General features: G+C 41.4%; 1 protein-coding gene across 1 annotated transcript; it reads right to left on the bottom strand.

The window, feature by feature from the left end:
- Window positions 1-7,549: 7,549 nt before the first annotated feature.
- Window positions 7,550-8,907, bottom strand: LOC141637465 (uncharacterized). The gene is made up of 2 exons (XM_074446942.1): window positions 8,686-8,907; window positions 7,550-8,461 (listed from the first exon to the last, which is right to left on the bottom strand). The coding sequence occupies exons 1-2, from the start codon at window positions 8,905-8,907 to the stop codon at window positions 7,550-7,552; spliced, it is 1,134 nt and encodes a 377-aa protein (XP_074303043.1).
- Window positions 8,908-16,697: the final 7,790 nt, after the last annotated feature.

The raw sequence follows: 16,697 nt of genomic DNA, 5'->3' as shown, positions 1-16,697 counted from the left end.
TGCTCTATGGGTGTCGGATTCCTATCTGCGGTGGAGGAAAGCTACTACTCCAGAGGAGCGCGAGAGATTGAGGAAGCGCGAGCCTGTTGACTACAAGGTTCGCGAGGTGGAAAAGGAGAAAGAGAAGCATCTGACTGAGGGAGAGGAAGAAGCCGGATTTCGAGTTGTTCATCCTTCGAGAAACCGAAGACTTCTCCTGCCGTCAAGATGATGGTTGACAAGAATGGCAAAGCAAGACCACGAGAGAGATCGTTGGTTATTAGGTCTGAAGTGGCGCAAGAGCGTCCGGCTCGAGGTTGGGACAAGAAATTTGACAAAAATGACAAAGGCAAAGGGAAAATGGAAGAGTAGCCTAAGTCTTTATTATTATTTATTATTATTATTGTAAGAAGAAGTTGGGGTTTTTAGAATCCTAGCCTTTTTGTTTTTATTATGTAACGTACTATTATTATTAAAGAAATGAAATAAAAAAGGTTAAATGGTAATGAAACCGTTATGATTTTCTATGATTATTCTTGTCGAATTTCAAATGCAATTGCAAATGTCCTTCTATTTACATTTAAAATAATTAAATGGGTTGTATCCCGTGAAGGATTGCCTACGTATTCATTTAGAAAATGAAATCAAACCCTTGCGCGTAGTTCGAGTAAATGTAAAAGAATAATTGTTCTAAGCAAGAGCTTGTAACGAACTTAGAAAATAAGCATGAACTTTACATACTCCTAAAACGCATTTCAGTTTATTTGATGATATGAGGATAACAAATTGTCAAAATGGAAGAGCAAGATGACATTAGCTTAATTCGGCTTGGCCAGGGGCCGTTTATTTCGTGCCACAAGAGCGACACATGAGGTTACGTGAGGCGCGTTTTTTGCTCCTATTCTAGGCATAGTAATGTTTCAGGTGGTCGAGGTTTGTCGGGTTGGCAAATTCGTTCCCATCTAGGTCTGTGATTCTAACCGCACCCTCTGGAAGTATGTACTTGACTAGAAATGGCCCGGCCCAATTGGTTTTAAATTTTCCTCGTGGATCGACAGGTAAACAGCTCTAATTGATTTGAGGACCAAGTCTCCTTCTTTGATGTTCCTTGGCTTAACCCTTTTGTTGAAGGCCCATTTGATACGTGCTTGGTATGTTTGCACATTATGTAATGCACGTAACCTTCGTTCATCCAGGAGGATGAGTTCATCATATCTATCCCTCTTCCACTCGGTTTCTGGAATTTGACTTTCGAGTAAAATATGCAAGGATGGTACCTCTAGCTCGATTGGTTATACGGCTTCCATGCCGTAGGTCAAATAGAAAGGGGTGGCCCCAGTGGGCGTCCTAACAGATGTACGGTATCCCCATAAAGCAAAGGGTATCTTGCTTGGCCAATCTCTATAGTTGTCAATCATTTTCTTAAGAATTGTGACAACGTTCTTGTTTGCCGCCTCTACCGCGCCATTGGTTTGTGGTCTATATGGCGAGGAGTGGTGATGCTTAATTTTGTACTCGGCTAGCAATTGTTCAGTCTCAGCTTGGAAATGTGATCCATTGTCACTGATGATCTCATGTGGGCAACCATATCGACAGATAATGTTGGTTTGTATGAACTTTGCCACGTTCTTGGCTGTAAGACTGGTGTAGGAAGCCGCTTCTACCCACTTGGTGAAATAATCGATTGCTAATAAGATGAAACAGTGACCTCCTGTTCCGGCTGGAGTGATCTTGCCGATGATGTCAATTCCCCAAGCAGAAAATGGCCAGGGAGATGTCATGGTGTAAAGCAATGAATGAGGGACATGTTGTACATTCCCGAAGATTTGGCAATTATGGCAATGTCTTACATATTTGACGCAATCGGACTCCATCGTGGTCCAATAATACCCCAAACGTGTGATTTTGTTTGCCATCATGGGTCCACTCATGTGAGGGCCACATTCTCCACCATGGACTTCTTCCATCACTTTCCGTGCCTGTGAATGATCAAGACAGCGTAGGATTACACTAAGAGGTGTTTTTTGTATAGTTCTCCTTACATGAGAACGTATTGGGAAGCTAGCAAGCGGATAGCGCGTTGTCCCCTTTTGTCCATTTCTCGTGGGTAGGTGCCATTGAGCTTGAAGTTTAGGATTGCTTGGAACCAAGGTTCCTCTGTGATTTCCTTTTCATCGGCGATTTGGTGCACATAAGCTGGCTCTAATCGTCGTTAATCAAAGATGCAAGTTTGCAAGAGCATCTGCAAATTGATTTTCTTCTCGAGGTAGATGTAGGTAGGTCACTTGATCGAAGAATTGGGCAACTTGGTCTATTCTGGCTTGATAAGGTGCTAAGCTTTCGCTTCGGATTTTCCAAGATCCGTAATTTGGTTGATGATCAAAGATGAATCCCCATGCACTCGAAGATTCTTGATGCCTAAACTTACTGCCGCTTGCAATCCAATGAGAGAAGCTTCGTATTCTGCAGCGTTATTTGTCACCTCGAAGTCGAGTTTGACAGAGATTGTTGTATGCTCGCCTTCAGGAGAAATGAGCAACACTCCTATTCCAAATCCTCTTAAGTTCGATGCTCCATCAAAATAGAGGTCCCAGGAATCTACATCCGTTTGGAGTATATCCTCATCAGGAAACGACCAGGTGTCTATCATTTGTGTATCATTAATGGGATTTTCTGCGAAGAATTCGGCAACGGCGCGCCCCTTTATAACCTTCAAAGGTACATACTTGAGATCGAACTCTGAGAGCATCAAAGTCCATCTTGCTAAACGTCCATTGAGAACGGGTTTCCCGAAGAGGTATTTGACAGGATCCATTTTGGAGTATATTTTGACGGAGTAGCTAAGCATGTAATGGCGTAGCTTCTTCGTTGCCCACACAAGAGCGAGGCATGTCTTCTCGAGTGGCGTCTATTTGCACTCGTACTCCAAGAACTTCTTACTAAGGTAGTAGATAGCTCTTTCTTCTTTTCCTACGGTTTGAGCTAACATGGCGCCCATGGCCGTTTCAGTTACCGTGAGATATAAACCAAGAGGTTGATCTCGTTGAGGAGGCATGAGCACTGGTGGTTTGGCTAGTATTTCCTTGATTCATCCCGAAAGCCTTCGACAAATACCATCATCCCACATGGTGTGATCTGTTTTCTTTAATTTCTTGAAGATAGGTTCGCAGATCATGGTGAGTTTCGATATGAATCGACTTATGTACTGCACCTTGCCTAGGAATCCTCTAACTTCTTTCTCCGTTTGAGGTTGTGGCATTTCGATTAGTGCTTTGATTTTAGAAGGGTCTATTTCTATACCTCGTTGGCTAACAACGTATCCCAGGAGTTTGCCAGATGTCACTCCGAATGCGCATTTCTAAGGATTGAGCCTCATGTTGTACTTTCGTAGCCTTGAGAAGAATTTATGAAGGTTTGCGATGTTCCCCTCTCTATCCTTGGACTTGACAATCATGTCATCTACGTATACCTCAACTTCTTTATGCATCATGTCATGTAAGAGCGTAGTTGCGGTGCGTTGGTATGTAGCTCCAGCGTTGATTAACCCAAACGGCATAACCGTGTAGCAATAGGTTCCCCATTGAGTGACGAAGGCGGTCTTATGCATATCTTCTATGGCCATCTTGATCTGGTTATATCCTGCGTATCAATCCATGAAGGATAGTAACGCGTGATCTGTCGTATTATCGACTAATATGTCGATATGTGGTAGAGGAAAGTCATCCTTGGGACTCGCTTTGTTTAAGTCTCTAAAGTCAACACAAACACGGATTCTCCCATCCTTTTTGGGTACGGGTACTATGTTAGCTACCCAGTCTGAGTACTCGGAAACTTTGATGAACCCGGCTTTGAATTGTTTATCGACTTCTTTGATCTTGAGAGCCCATTCTGTCCTCATTCGACGAAGCTTCTGTTTCACGGGTTTGAAACCTGGTTTGATTGGGATTCTATGCTCTGCGATGTCCCTGTCGATCCCTGGCATGTCTTTGTAGGACCAAGCAAAAATGTCTTTGAACTCGTGCAGGAGGTCTATGAAATTGGCCCTTTCGGTGGGGCTCAAGGTCGTCCCTATCCTCAGTTTTTGAGGTTCTAGTTCAGTTCCTACGTTGATGGGTTCAGTATTTTCTATCACTGGTCCCCCTTCCCCCTCTTGTAGTATTTCTTTGGCTATGTAGGGAGGTATTTCGATTGAGTCTGGGTCTGGGTCATCCTCATCATCATCGTAAACAGAATTGCATTCAAGATAACACGAAGAGTAAGCAGAACCTGATTTATTCATATTAAAATTTGAGAAAAGTTGAAACAAAGAAGCCATCTGATCTGTAGTCAGTGGCTGTAAAGGGACAGCCGTTGGGACATTTCCCGAACTACTGCTACTACTTGACACTAAGCTAGGAGAAACAAAGGGAGTAGGAATGACGACAGGAGGAGACTCTCTAGAAACTTCTCTAGACTCCGACTCTGACTCTGATTCTGACTCTGACTCGAATTCATCGTCTTCTGGTTCTCCTTTGAACATCTCTCCTTCTCCAGTGGTGAGCTTGAAGAGTCTTCCTTGATTGTTTGTCCACTTGATCGTCTTTCTCCATCCTTTCTACTGATTGGTGTTGGTTTCTGTGTCCAGTGTGGTAATGATCTCACCTATGATGCTTTCGGCGCTCTTGATTAAGGGAAGATCCTGGAGGTAGACATCTTCCTCGCTATCCGTCCATATCCCATTGATCACCTCTTCTTTTGGGGAGATAAGATGTGAGCAATCTAAGGTAGATTCGTCACTTGTAATCATCAGAACTCCAAGAGGATTATGAGTGTTGTTAGGCTTACCTCCAGGCGGTATTGGTAAGCGACCGTCTTCAATCATATCTTGAAGCACATTTTTCAGTTTGTAGCATTTTTCTATATCATGTCCCTTGCCTCTATGGTATTCGCAGTACGAATTCTCATCCCAAAACTTGGATTTCTTTTCTGGTTCGAGTGTAGGGCCTATGGGTTGAAGTTTACCCAGATTCATCAACCTTTTTAGAGCATTGGAATATGTGTCCCCAAGATTTATGAATTTCCTTGGTGGGGTACTCTTCTTAGACGGCTCGAGAAGGTTAACCTTATCGGCTTTGCTAGTAGAGCCGTAAGAACGACTTGTTGAGCCTTGATATCCACGACCCATCATTTTAGACAAGAGCCCTTTACGGATGTCATCTTCGATCCTTGTCCCTAGTACGGTTAAGTCTTTGAAGGTCTTAATGTTTTGGTACCTCAAATGATTTGCATAGATGGGTTTTAGGTTGTCCACGAATTTCTCCACGTGGGTAGCTTCATCTGGACGTTCAACAAGTTGAGTACTAGTCTTCCTCCACCTACTCAGGAAGTCGGTGAAACCTTCTTTGTCATTTTGGGTAAGAACCTCTAAAGTGCGCATGTTGACTTGGATTTCAGCATTATCCGCATATTGTTTAGCAAACTCGATTGCGGCATCGTCCAAGGTAACGATTTTCTTATGCTCTAGTGAATAGAACCATTGTTTTGGGATGGTGTCAAGAGATGAAGGAAAGATCCTTAAGAACATCTCGGGTTTAATGCCTTTGATAGACATATAATCCTTGAAAGCACGGATATGGTTCAAAGGGTTTTCATGCCCCTTGAATTTAGGGATATCCGTCATGTTGAAGTTGGTTGGCAACTTGGAACTTACGGCTTCATATTTGCGATTATTTTCCCTATAAATGTCATCCCCTTTGAGATACATCAATTGTTCCTCCAAGTATTGGAGTCGTTTTTCAGTTGCAGTCATACCTATGGGAGGGTTTTCGTCCCCGAAGTTGTTCACAAATTCATCAGACACTTCACTTTCTCGAGGAGGCATCCTCGTTTCCACGGCATATATTCGGCCCTCAATTGTGTCAAGGTGTTCATACACTTGGTCTTGAGTGACTTGGAGACGAGCTAGCGCGGCTAGGATTTGATCATTACCATTCTGGAGTTGGTTGAAGTTCACGTCGCTTGTTTCAGGCATCTTGGAAACTAAATAAGAGATCGACGACGAATCAAACCACGATCGACCATTCTAGCACACTTATTTGAAAAGAAATGTTTTGACTTGTGAAGTGGGAGTGTGCCACTTGTGTCAAGTGAGTTTTGAGGAAATGACAGAGTTTAAAAATGTTGGTCCTAGTCAACTTTAGTGTAGTTGTAGGAGTGGACTCGAAGTGAGGTTTTGAAATGGGTTTCAAGGCCCGAATTTTAACTCGACAATTAGACAGAGTTTCGACTGGTTTTGCGCTAATATTAGGCCCAAGTTTCGAAATTTTTACATTTTAAAGAAGGATTTTGATTTTACAAAAATCATCATGGTTTTGTTTAGAAATGGTGATCACATATGGTACAAACATTATACAAGCATTATAACGGGATGTTGGGTGCATTTAAAAGGGTTTTGGTTTAAAGGGTGGGTTGCCTTACCGAACAATCAAACCCGAAGTCTGTGGAGAGGCTCGTACCAAACAAGAGTAAGGCCGATTCCTAGTCCATTTCCTCAAGTAGTGAAAGTCCTTGATACAAACAAGAGTAAGTACCATGGTATGGATGACGTCAATCGCTATCCATCCTTAGGCCCAAATAAGAATTAGGACCGTTTAGACGGGACGATTGGTCGAATGGGTTGGGTGGGGCCTAAGAAGGCCGAATGAAACGATCTACGAAGACCGAGTTATGAAAATCGACAATTGTCTCGTACAAACTATTCCCTAACCTTGTTCAAGTTTCACCCTTTTGGCGACACGTAAGTATATTATCCCCAGCGGAGTCGCCAAACTGTGGACGTAGGCCCACGGGGGCGCTTGGGAACAAGCGTTTGCATTTGTGGAGTCGCCACCAATTTATTGTGGAAAATTGAAATCGTCCGAATACCTCGTGTCATGTCAAGACACAAAGTAGTGACATGAACACCAAGAACTCGTTACCCTTAGCATTCTATGTCTAGAATGACTCTCGTGGATGCCAATGAACACGGATGTTCACAGAGATCTGGAGTAAGGGGTGAGGGTACGTATTAGGAAGCTCTTTTGATCGAACACCTAATCCCGCCCGCCTCGATAGCAGCCTCTACTAATGATTAGGGAAAATCGTCTATACTCGATATGTTGAAGGTTATATGCATGCAATGCAACATCCATTAGATTAATCCTAACATGTGAGAATCAACTAAGTCGGTGAACACGTAACTTTATCATACAAGTGGGTCGAAGTAGAAATTTAATGTTGATTGCATGTGAGAGCAAACAAACAAACAAACGATAATAAAAATACAATAAAAATACAACAATTGAATATTACAATAATTACAACGGGTTATTTGATTTACGTCAAAAATACATCTAAAACGGATAGTTTGAGAAAAGAAGGAATAAATAAATTAACGAACAGATTATTTTTTTTTTGGTAAAATGTAAAAAATTATATTGATGCTCAAAAAAACCATATACAGTATACATTGTTCACAAACCATATTCCTATCACAAACTCAGCTAGCTCATCTACCATACTACATAGAAGACCATATAGAAGATCATATTAGCTAGTGCAATAATTTCTCAATCCAATGCTTATCCTTCCTGGACACTGTACCCTGCAACTGTTGCTTAATCTTGTTCCTGATATCCGCTTGTATCATTACCACACACCTGCCAGGACTGATTATAACACCCTCATGCCTGCTCGCATTCCTTTTATTCCAGATATAATACATGGCAGCATTGAGTATACTATTCAGAACCCCATGCTTCAGTCTAGTGAACCTCCTGTGTTGCCACCAATTCTGAGTATTGGTAGCAGACACAGTCACTCCCGTCCATTCCTGTATTCTCTGAATAACTCTCCTGCTGTACTGGCACTGGAAGAAGAGGTGATAAGGTGACTCTTCCTCTTGAGCACAAATACAACAGCTGCTGTCAGGGCTAATACCAAGTCTGAATAGTTTGTCTTTGGTATTAAACCCTTGCTGATAATACAACCAAGCTATAAAGCTGTGTTTGGGAATTGACCATTTGGTCCAAACAATATGATACCAGCTTACATCCGGGTTGACTTGCCTTAACCAGCTATATCCCTTTTTGATAGTATACTCCTTACCTGATACTATTGCCCATTCATTCTGGTGATATGCTTGCTGAAACTCCTGCTTCAATTTACAAACCTTTTTCCAAGTCCAACTGGCATCCTGGGAAGGGTTATAATCCTCCCATTCTTGTCCCTTCAGATAGACACTATGCACCCATTGCACCCACAGTTTAGATGGGTGAGCCTGAATCCACCATACCAGTTTCCCAACTGCTGCTTTATTCCAACTGTATTCATCTCTCAGACCAAGTCCCCCCTCCTTCTGATTAGTGCAAAGTTTTGACCAGGCTACAGTAGGGGTCCTAGCATACTCAGTCCCTCCATGCCACAGGAAGTTCCTGCATACTGCTTCAATTTTGAGGAGCACGGCCTTTGGAATGATGAAAATAGAAGCCCAGTAGGAATGTAGAGTTCTATATACTGCTTTTATCAACACCGCTCCCAAAGATACGAGAGTTTTTTGGTTCCCAGTTGTCTTATCCTCTCAAAAACTTTATCAATCAATGGTTGGCAGTCTTTGATTGATAATTTAGATGGTTTGATTGGCACCCCAAGGTATTTGAAAGGTAGTTTGCCTTCAATGCAGCCTGAAACCTGAACTATTTCTCTTCTGACTTCACCAGATACTCCATTAAAATACACATTCGATTTTCCCCTACTCATCTGAAGTCCTGATGCTTGTGAAAAGGTTGAGAAAGTGCGTAGCAGTATCATAATGGAGTCCACATCCCCTTTAGAAAAGAGCAACAAATCATCTGCAAACATTAAGCTACTCAATTTCATTGATTTGCAAAGAGGGTGAAACCTGAACTTCATTGTAGAGGTAGTATAGGCTAGCAATCTGGTAAGATATTCCATACAAATTGTAAAGAGCAAGGGGGACAAAGGATCTCCTTGCCTTAATCCTCTTTATCCCTTAAACCAGCCAAAGCTATCCCCATTCAAATTCAAGGTGTAAGTTGCAGTTGTAACACATTCCTTAATGAGAGCAATAAAACCAGCTGGAATATTTAATTCGTGCATCATCTGAAAAAGGAAACTCCACTCCACTGAGTCATAAGCCTTCTGCAAGTCTATTTTGAATAGACATCTAGGGGAGACACTCTTCCTTCCATAAAGTTTAACAAGATCTTGGCAGATTAGAATATTCTCCATTATGCTTCTACCTTGAATAAAACCTCCTTGAGTGACAGAAATTAAATGAGGGAGAACCAAAGCAAGCCTTGCACAAAGAAGTTTTGAAATGCATTTGTATACCACATTACAACATGCTATGGGCCTGAATTGCATTACAGTCAAAGGATTTGGCACCTTAGGAATTAATGTAACATTAGTAGCATTCAATTGCTTGAGCATTTTGCCATTCCTAAAGAATTCATGGACTGCAGCACATACATCTCCTCCAACAATGTCCCAACTAGCTTTAAAGAATTGACTAGAATAGCCATCTGGACCTGGAGCTTTGTCATTTGGTATACTGAAAATAGTGCTTTTGATTTCTGCATCAGTAACTGGTGTTAGTAAGATCTGATGGTGAGACTCATCACATTTGTTACCTTGTTGTACTACTCTGGTACTGACAGGAGTTGTGGGGTGAGACTGGCCTAACAACTGGGCATAAAATCTTAGAAAACTCTCAACACCCTTCTTAACAGTATGGTGATTTCCCTGATGATCAGTAATCTGTACTGTCTGATTTTGTCTCCTCCTAGTTTTCAAAATTCCATGGAAGAATGAAGTATTTGCATCCCCATCTGCACTCCATTTCATCTTTGCCTTTTGTTGCAGGAACTGATTCTGAGCTTCAGCCAACTGATGGTAGTTTTCTCTAGCCTCACATTCTTGTTGAATAAGGCTCAGATCCTGAGGATTCACTCCCAATCTTTGCTGTATTTTATTAAGTTTAGTGAGAGCCACCTCAAAGATTATTCTCAATATCAGCAAACCTGGACTTGTTCAATGTTTGAGCCCCTGCTTCAGGTTCTTCAATTTCTTAGCTAGCTCATACATCTTAGTTCCAACAGATATACAGTCCATCCAACTTGAACAGTCTCTTTGAAGTTGGGAGCCAGGCTCCACATATTAAAATATTTAAATGGTCTGGCTCTCTTTTCATCAGTTACATTAGCCTATACCACACAAGGAGTGTGATCAAAGATCCCCTCAGGCAAAAAATGTGCATACGGAAGAGGGTAATCATTGAGCCATTCCTGGTTCACTAGGAAACGATCCAGTCTGTTATACACTCTATCAGTAGGGCATTGTTTGTTATTCCATGTGTATAGAGCTCCCATGGCAGGACTATCTATCACTTCACATTGATGCAAGCATTGCCTGAAGTCTTCTGCATCCTGCCTAGAAAAGGATCCTCCCACTCTTTCATCCTCAGTCAAAACACAGTTGAAGCCTCCTCCAATGGCCTATGGCCCTGAAATGTTATTTGCTATTCTGCTTAAATTAGCCCAAAGAGACTGTCTCTCAGTGCTTCCATTGAAAGCATAGACCATGGTGACATGAGAATGTGCATTGGTACTCTTATGAAGCACTGTCATATGGATATATTGGGCATCATACTCTAGAAAATCTATATCCCATTCATGCACCTGCCACAAAATCCAAATTCTGCCTCCTTGATGGTATGCTGAGTTTGTAGAAATACTCCAATTACTAAAGGAATTCATGGTTGTGTGCAATTTATTAGGTTTGATTTTAGTTTCTAATAAAGCAAAGAAATTAACATTATTATTAATCAAAAATCTATGTATAACCTGCTGCTTACTCCTCCTATTCATACCCCGCACATTCCAAAACCCTAGCTTCATCATTGATCAGGTTTATGGATGGGGTGTCCCTCTGAGCTATTGCCCTTCTCTGCTGAATCAGCAAGAAGCACTACAGTAGTCCCTCCTTCTTTTACTGGTGTATGCATTGGCAATGGGGGGAACTCTTTAATCTGAACCAGAACAGGCTCTTCCTCCACCCTGGGTGCAGGGACTCTAGGCGTGACTAGGTTGTCAGCACTTTCCTGATCTGAGATTTTTGGCTTCTCCACTTTCCTCCAAACTTGTTTTACAGGCTTAATTGATTGGACTTTGTGAGTGATTTGATTTTTTCCTCTTCTGCAGGTGTTGTGATCATGCCCCAGTGTCTTGCAATTAGTACAGAGCACTGGTTTCCATTCATATTCAAGTTTAACCTCCACCAGTTGCTTCTTTTCATCATGAAATTTCACTGCTTCAGGGAATTTTTGATCTATTTGCACCTCCACCAAAACTCTAGCATAGGCTAATCTTGTTTTCATCTCTGTAGCATTATCCTTTTGGATATATTTGCCTACCAGTCCTGCAATTTTTGGCAAACTTTGTCCCCAAAATTTCAATGGTAAATGATGCAGCCTTAGCCATGTGGGTACATTTTTAACATGCTCTTTTTCCAGTGCCACATTCTCCTGCCATGGCTTAATTATGACAGGTTTACTATCAAATAAATAGTGGCCTGCATTCAACACCTGGTCCTGCATGTCTTTCGTGTGGAACCTGACAATAAATATCCGATTAGGCATGAATGCAATCTTGTCTATGGTATGCTTATGCCATATCCTCCTCAAGTATCCCTCTAGCACCGCCATGGGTGGGTTGGCTCCCAAGACATAGCCATAAACAGCTTGCTTCCAATATTCTAGTTCATCATGCATGTCCTCATCAGATAATTGAAGCAATGGTTCTGACTCCTCTATCGCCTTTGGACTCTTAGTCTTGGATACGTGCACCCATTCTCCCTGCTCCTCAGTACCTGGTACTGCCTCTCCCTGTGATGCTTTATCAGTTTCTTTCGTTGGTTCTGCATCATCAAGGGAAAAAGCAGGGATACCTATGATATTTTGCATGCTACCATGCTTCACAGCCTCCTCATCATTAGGTATAGGGTTCGCTTTTTTTGCAATTCTAGTAACCTTAGACGTCTCTTTAGATGTTACCCCTTTCCTCCTCGTGATATTGCGTAACTTTGCAGCCTTTGAGGCTGAATTCCTCGCCATTAATGCAAGAGATTCACCTTTACGTGGTCGGCAAAATCGCCTTCTCAAGAGAGCATTAGGGTTTAGACAACGAAACGAAATGACTTGTTTGTCTTTTATTTCTGTAACGATTATTAGGTGATAATACGATTCATAATTAATTAATACGTAATTAATAAACTAGGTCAAGGCAGAAACAAGAGTTCAGAGACAGAACTCAACCCGGAACAGGCGCAGCAGAGCTGCGTCCTTTGGAAGAGGCGCAGCAGACGCTGCGTCTGTTCCTGAGTTCAGTTCTGGCTGTGAAGCCGGAATTGCAAATTGTTAATATTCATTGGTGATTTTAATCGATTATTATGAATAATTTACTCGGATGAAAGTGATTATCAGATTATTTACATGTGATTAAGATCATAAAAACGATAAAACACGAAACAAAACTAATTGATGCGAATTATATACATGATTAGAAAGGTTAATTATGAATACAATTTAATTAGGTTAAACAAATTATTAATGATGGATATGATAAATAATAGATGGAAATATATCAAAGATCGAATTCCAGAGACTCAATATGGGTGAATCGAATCTCTAAAAACCGAATTTGATTTTAATGACGAAAACCCGCAAATATTGGTTATAAGGGATTTAAGTCGGGATTTAATGACGAATTTAAATACTAATGATGATGAATAATATGTTAGAATTATTATGCCTAAATCGTTATATCAAAGAATCGAAGAACAAACGAAAGAAAATAAAAGAAACGAATTGACAAAAGAAGAAAGGAAGCAGGAACTGTGGTAGCCTCACGAAGAGGCGCAGCAGGTGCTGCGTCCCTTCGAAGAGGCGGCGCAGCAGTTGCTGCATCCTTTCTTGACGTATGTCTTCTGATAATTCGTAAAAAAAGGTTTTATAACATGGTTTTACAAATCGGTTTTAAGAATACTTTCGACATAAATCTTACAATTGTGATACAAAAATAAAGAACAATAAAAAAAATAAGGATTTACACCCTCAGACTTACATGTTTGACGAAACGAGATGAACTAAGTTAACGTTTAGTGATGCTCGACTCGAATGTAGACGAAAGTGCCCTCTACGAAAAAACGAATAAGATTGATTAAAGATGATTATTGTGGAGTTGGTCAAATTGGTCGGTCATGCAAAACGAGGCTGGTACTCAGAAGGATCCGAGCTTACGTAGTCAAAAGTTCAAGCATGTAGGCGCCAAAAAGCAAGAGCGTGGTCTAGAATGCAAAGGGAGAAGAGAAGGGCGGACACTCGCGTGAGAAATATGTGAGACCGAAGGTCTCTATTTATACTAATCACACGGAGGAAGTAGGGTTTTTCGGAGAAACTTTGGAAGTGAATCTCGAAAAGATATGAAAAGATACGAAAAATACGCAGAAAAGGACTTGGGAAGAGGCGCAGCAGGCACTGCGTCTCTTGGAAGAGGCGCAGCACTTGCTGCGTCCTTTCCCAAGTGGTTTCCTCCTGCGGAAGAAAGATTTCCGTGTTTTGGTTATGGAATAACGGATTAATCTTGTTTTCCTTAATATTTTGTGTGAATATTACGGGAAATTCTTTACCAAAGATTAAAAGATTGCAAAATATGGAATAGAAATATCCGGAACATTCCGGAACATTCTGACTCGGTTTTAGAAAATGAAGACGGTTTTTGACCCGGACTCCAAATGTACTCTAATTACTGCCAAAACGACTGTATCGGCACGTAGATGACAATTAACAGGTAGACACAAGTGTTTGAGCGATCACTTGACGATAAACTTACGAACTATCACAAATCGTTCCGCGTACCAAACATGCGGCCCAATCATCACCGGGTGGTTTGCGGGAGGTGCAGAAATGAGGTATTTACACTTATATAATTTTTTTTGTCAACAAAAGAGAATGGGCACAAAATAATCAAATTGAGTTCAAGTACTAAATCGAAATCAAATGTTCGCAAATTGCATCAAATGAAAAGAGGAGCAAAAATACACTCCTATGTTTTAATAAAAGTACCCTTGCTACAAATGGGGTTACTTTGAAAAATGTTCAAAAAATGCAAAATTGAAATTGCCAAGTATCAAGATGCCAAACATCAAAAATGGCATGGAATGTTCTTAATCGCCAAATGCTACAAAAATGGGGGGGGGGGGGGGGGAATAAACCCAAAAGCAAACAACTATCATGAATCTCATACACTTTTAAACCCTTTTATCCATTGATGATCCTTTCTTTGTTGCATGGTGGAGAGGGGACGACCCTTCTTCTTGTCTATGCAAGAGGGCGAATTCCGCGATCCTACAGTGTTTTCTAACACCATAGGGACTTGGCTCATGACAAAAGCATTTAGCAATTGAAGACAAAGGTAACCTAGTTTAACACAACTTGGAGGTGACTTGTTTGTATCCTCTTGGACTTAGTAACTTGGAGAAATAATGTCTACAGTTGAGTGTGTACCCCTAGATTACTTCCCTTTTAGATGATTTCCTCCACTTAGATGAGGAAAGTGGCTATTCTTTTGTAGATGCATCCATTACTTGTTTTGTGTGCTTAATGTTTGGATGTATCGCCATTTTGGCAAGCCCCACCTTGCCTTGCAAGAAGGCATCTTACCTCATAGATGTCTTGTTGTGAGTTGAAGGAGCGGAGTGAGACCCGCTAATTATCTCACATTGGCTATATTATTAGATTAGTATAAATAAAGGTCATAGTTTTAAGTCACCTCTTTACTCGGTACGAGCAATGGTTCGGTTTTAGGATATTTGATGTGACTCCTATTTTCGCACATTTAGTCCCCTAACTAGCCTAGTTCCTATGCTTTTTATTGTGTATTAGGGTCTTTTCTCGTCTTTAGCCTCCTATTATGCATATTCTATGAGGTTTGGTGTTCTTTGTAGGAGAAGAGCACTAATCATGCCCCAATGGAGTGAAGCGGAACTAAATTGATAACATATAACGATGAAGCACCAAAGAGGAAGCTAATACCTAAGGCCCAAGTCAATAAAGCAAAGAAATGGGCAATGACAGGCGACTCTCACGACCCCTCAATGATCCCCATGGATCTTGAGGCGGCCAAGAGAAGAGAAGGCTAAGCTGGCCCATGATCCGGGCGTCCTAAGCTCAAGTCGGGCGTCCCAACGCTCAAGCCGGGCGTCCCAGGACCAGGACGAGCGGATTCCCTTACAGCACGAGCACATCTCAAGAGCAGGTCGTGGGGTTCCTCCTGGGACATGCAAGGCTCTAATCTTCTTTTAAAAGGGTCTAATCGTCATTTAAGCCCTTAGTTAACCTAATCCTTGTACTACTATATATACCCTATTTGTAATAATCAAAAGGATAAGCCCTCTTTGTGGAGGCAATGCTTCCTTATTTAAGATTAAGCTATCTTAGATTAGATTAGATTAGAATAGATTAATCTCAATTATTCCACAAAATTGCACTTTAATCTTTCCTTAATTATTGTTCAAGATTTCTTATTGGGTAATTGAAGAGTATTGGGTTATTATTGGAGAATTGACAACTCTTCATCAATCAATCAAGTTTTGTTCTATTATTCTTTGCTTTCTATTTTGATCATCCTAAGTTGGTACAATTTATCTACTCTTTACTTAATGCCTTGGGTCGCTCGAGCCGACATTGGGATGCCCAGGTCACAACAAGAAAACGCAGGGCTCTATTGCTGGACGCCCGAACCCAACCCCCAGCCCGCTCGTCCCAGTGCCTTTTCTTCGATATATCCGTCCCCCACCATCCCTATTCCCTTATCTTATCAACATTACAACCACATCTCATCATCCTCCTTACAATCTCCATCACAAAAACCCCATCAAAATCAACAATGCAAGGTTTTTGATCAAAGTCCCTACCAACCAAGTTAAGCAAGAATGCATCTAAGGAGCAAAGGCAAGAAGACCGCCGAGGCCGCACCTAAGCGCCGAAAGGGTGCTACTTCAACCGCCTCACGAGAGGCAAGGGGCCAAGAGAATGAGATGATACCGGATGTTGCACAACTTGAGCATTTTTTGGAAGTATATTTCGTTAAGGATGAACACCGTGGTATAAGGCATCAAACGGAGTTATTCTTCACTGGTTTGGGTCTTGAGAAGATGTTCTATGCCCATGAGGACACCTACTTGAGCCTCACACTATAGTTTTTGTGTAGCCTCCATGTTGTCACTAATCGACGAAAGGATGTCGGTATGGAATTCCGTCTTTGCAATAAGGACCATAGGTTGACCTTAGACCATTTTGCAAGTATCTTTGGTCTTGAGGTGCCAAAGAGTGATACCAACAAGACCTCCGACCTTATTGTCAACCACCTTTGGAGGGCTATTTCCGGGAGAGAATTTACTTCTTACAAACAATGATATACTTTTGCTATCCAACATCCGGTAATTAGGACTAGCGAACGGTTCGTGGCCGGAACTATAAATGGAAGGCTAGAACAAGACAAATGCACCCTTCTTGACTTCACCTTTCTAGAGTCTTACTTGAATGTGCAAAGGATAAGACCCTAAAACTTCAACACACCCCTTGAGATAATTACAAGATTTAATGACTTTGCAAAGGGAAACTC

The sequence above is a fragment of the Silene latifolia genome, unplaced genomic scaffold, assembly GCF_048544455.1.
Source record: "Silene latifolia isolate original U9 population unplaced genomic scaffold, ASM4854445v1 scaffold_112, whole genome shotgun sequence".
Lineage (NCBI taxonomy): Eukaryota > Viridiplantae > Streptophyta > Magnoliopsida > Caryophyllales > Caryophyllaceae > Silene > Silene latifolia.
The sequence above is the reverse complement of the archived record's forward strand: the minus strand, read 5'-3'. Positions and strand labels throughout refer to the sequence as shown.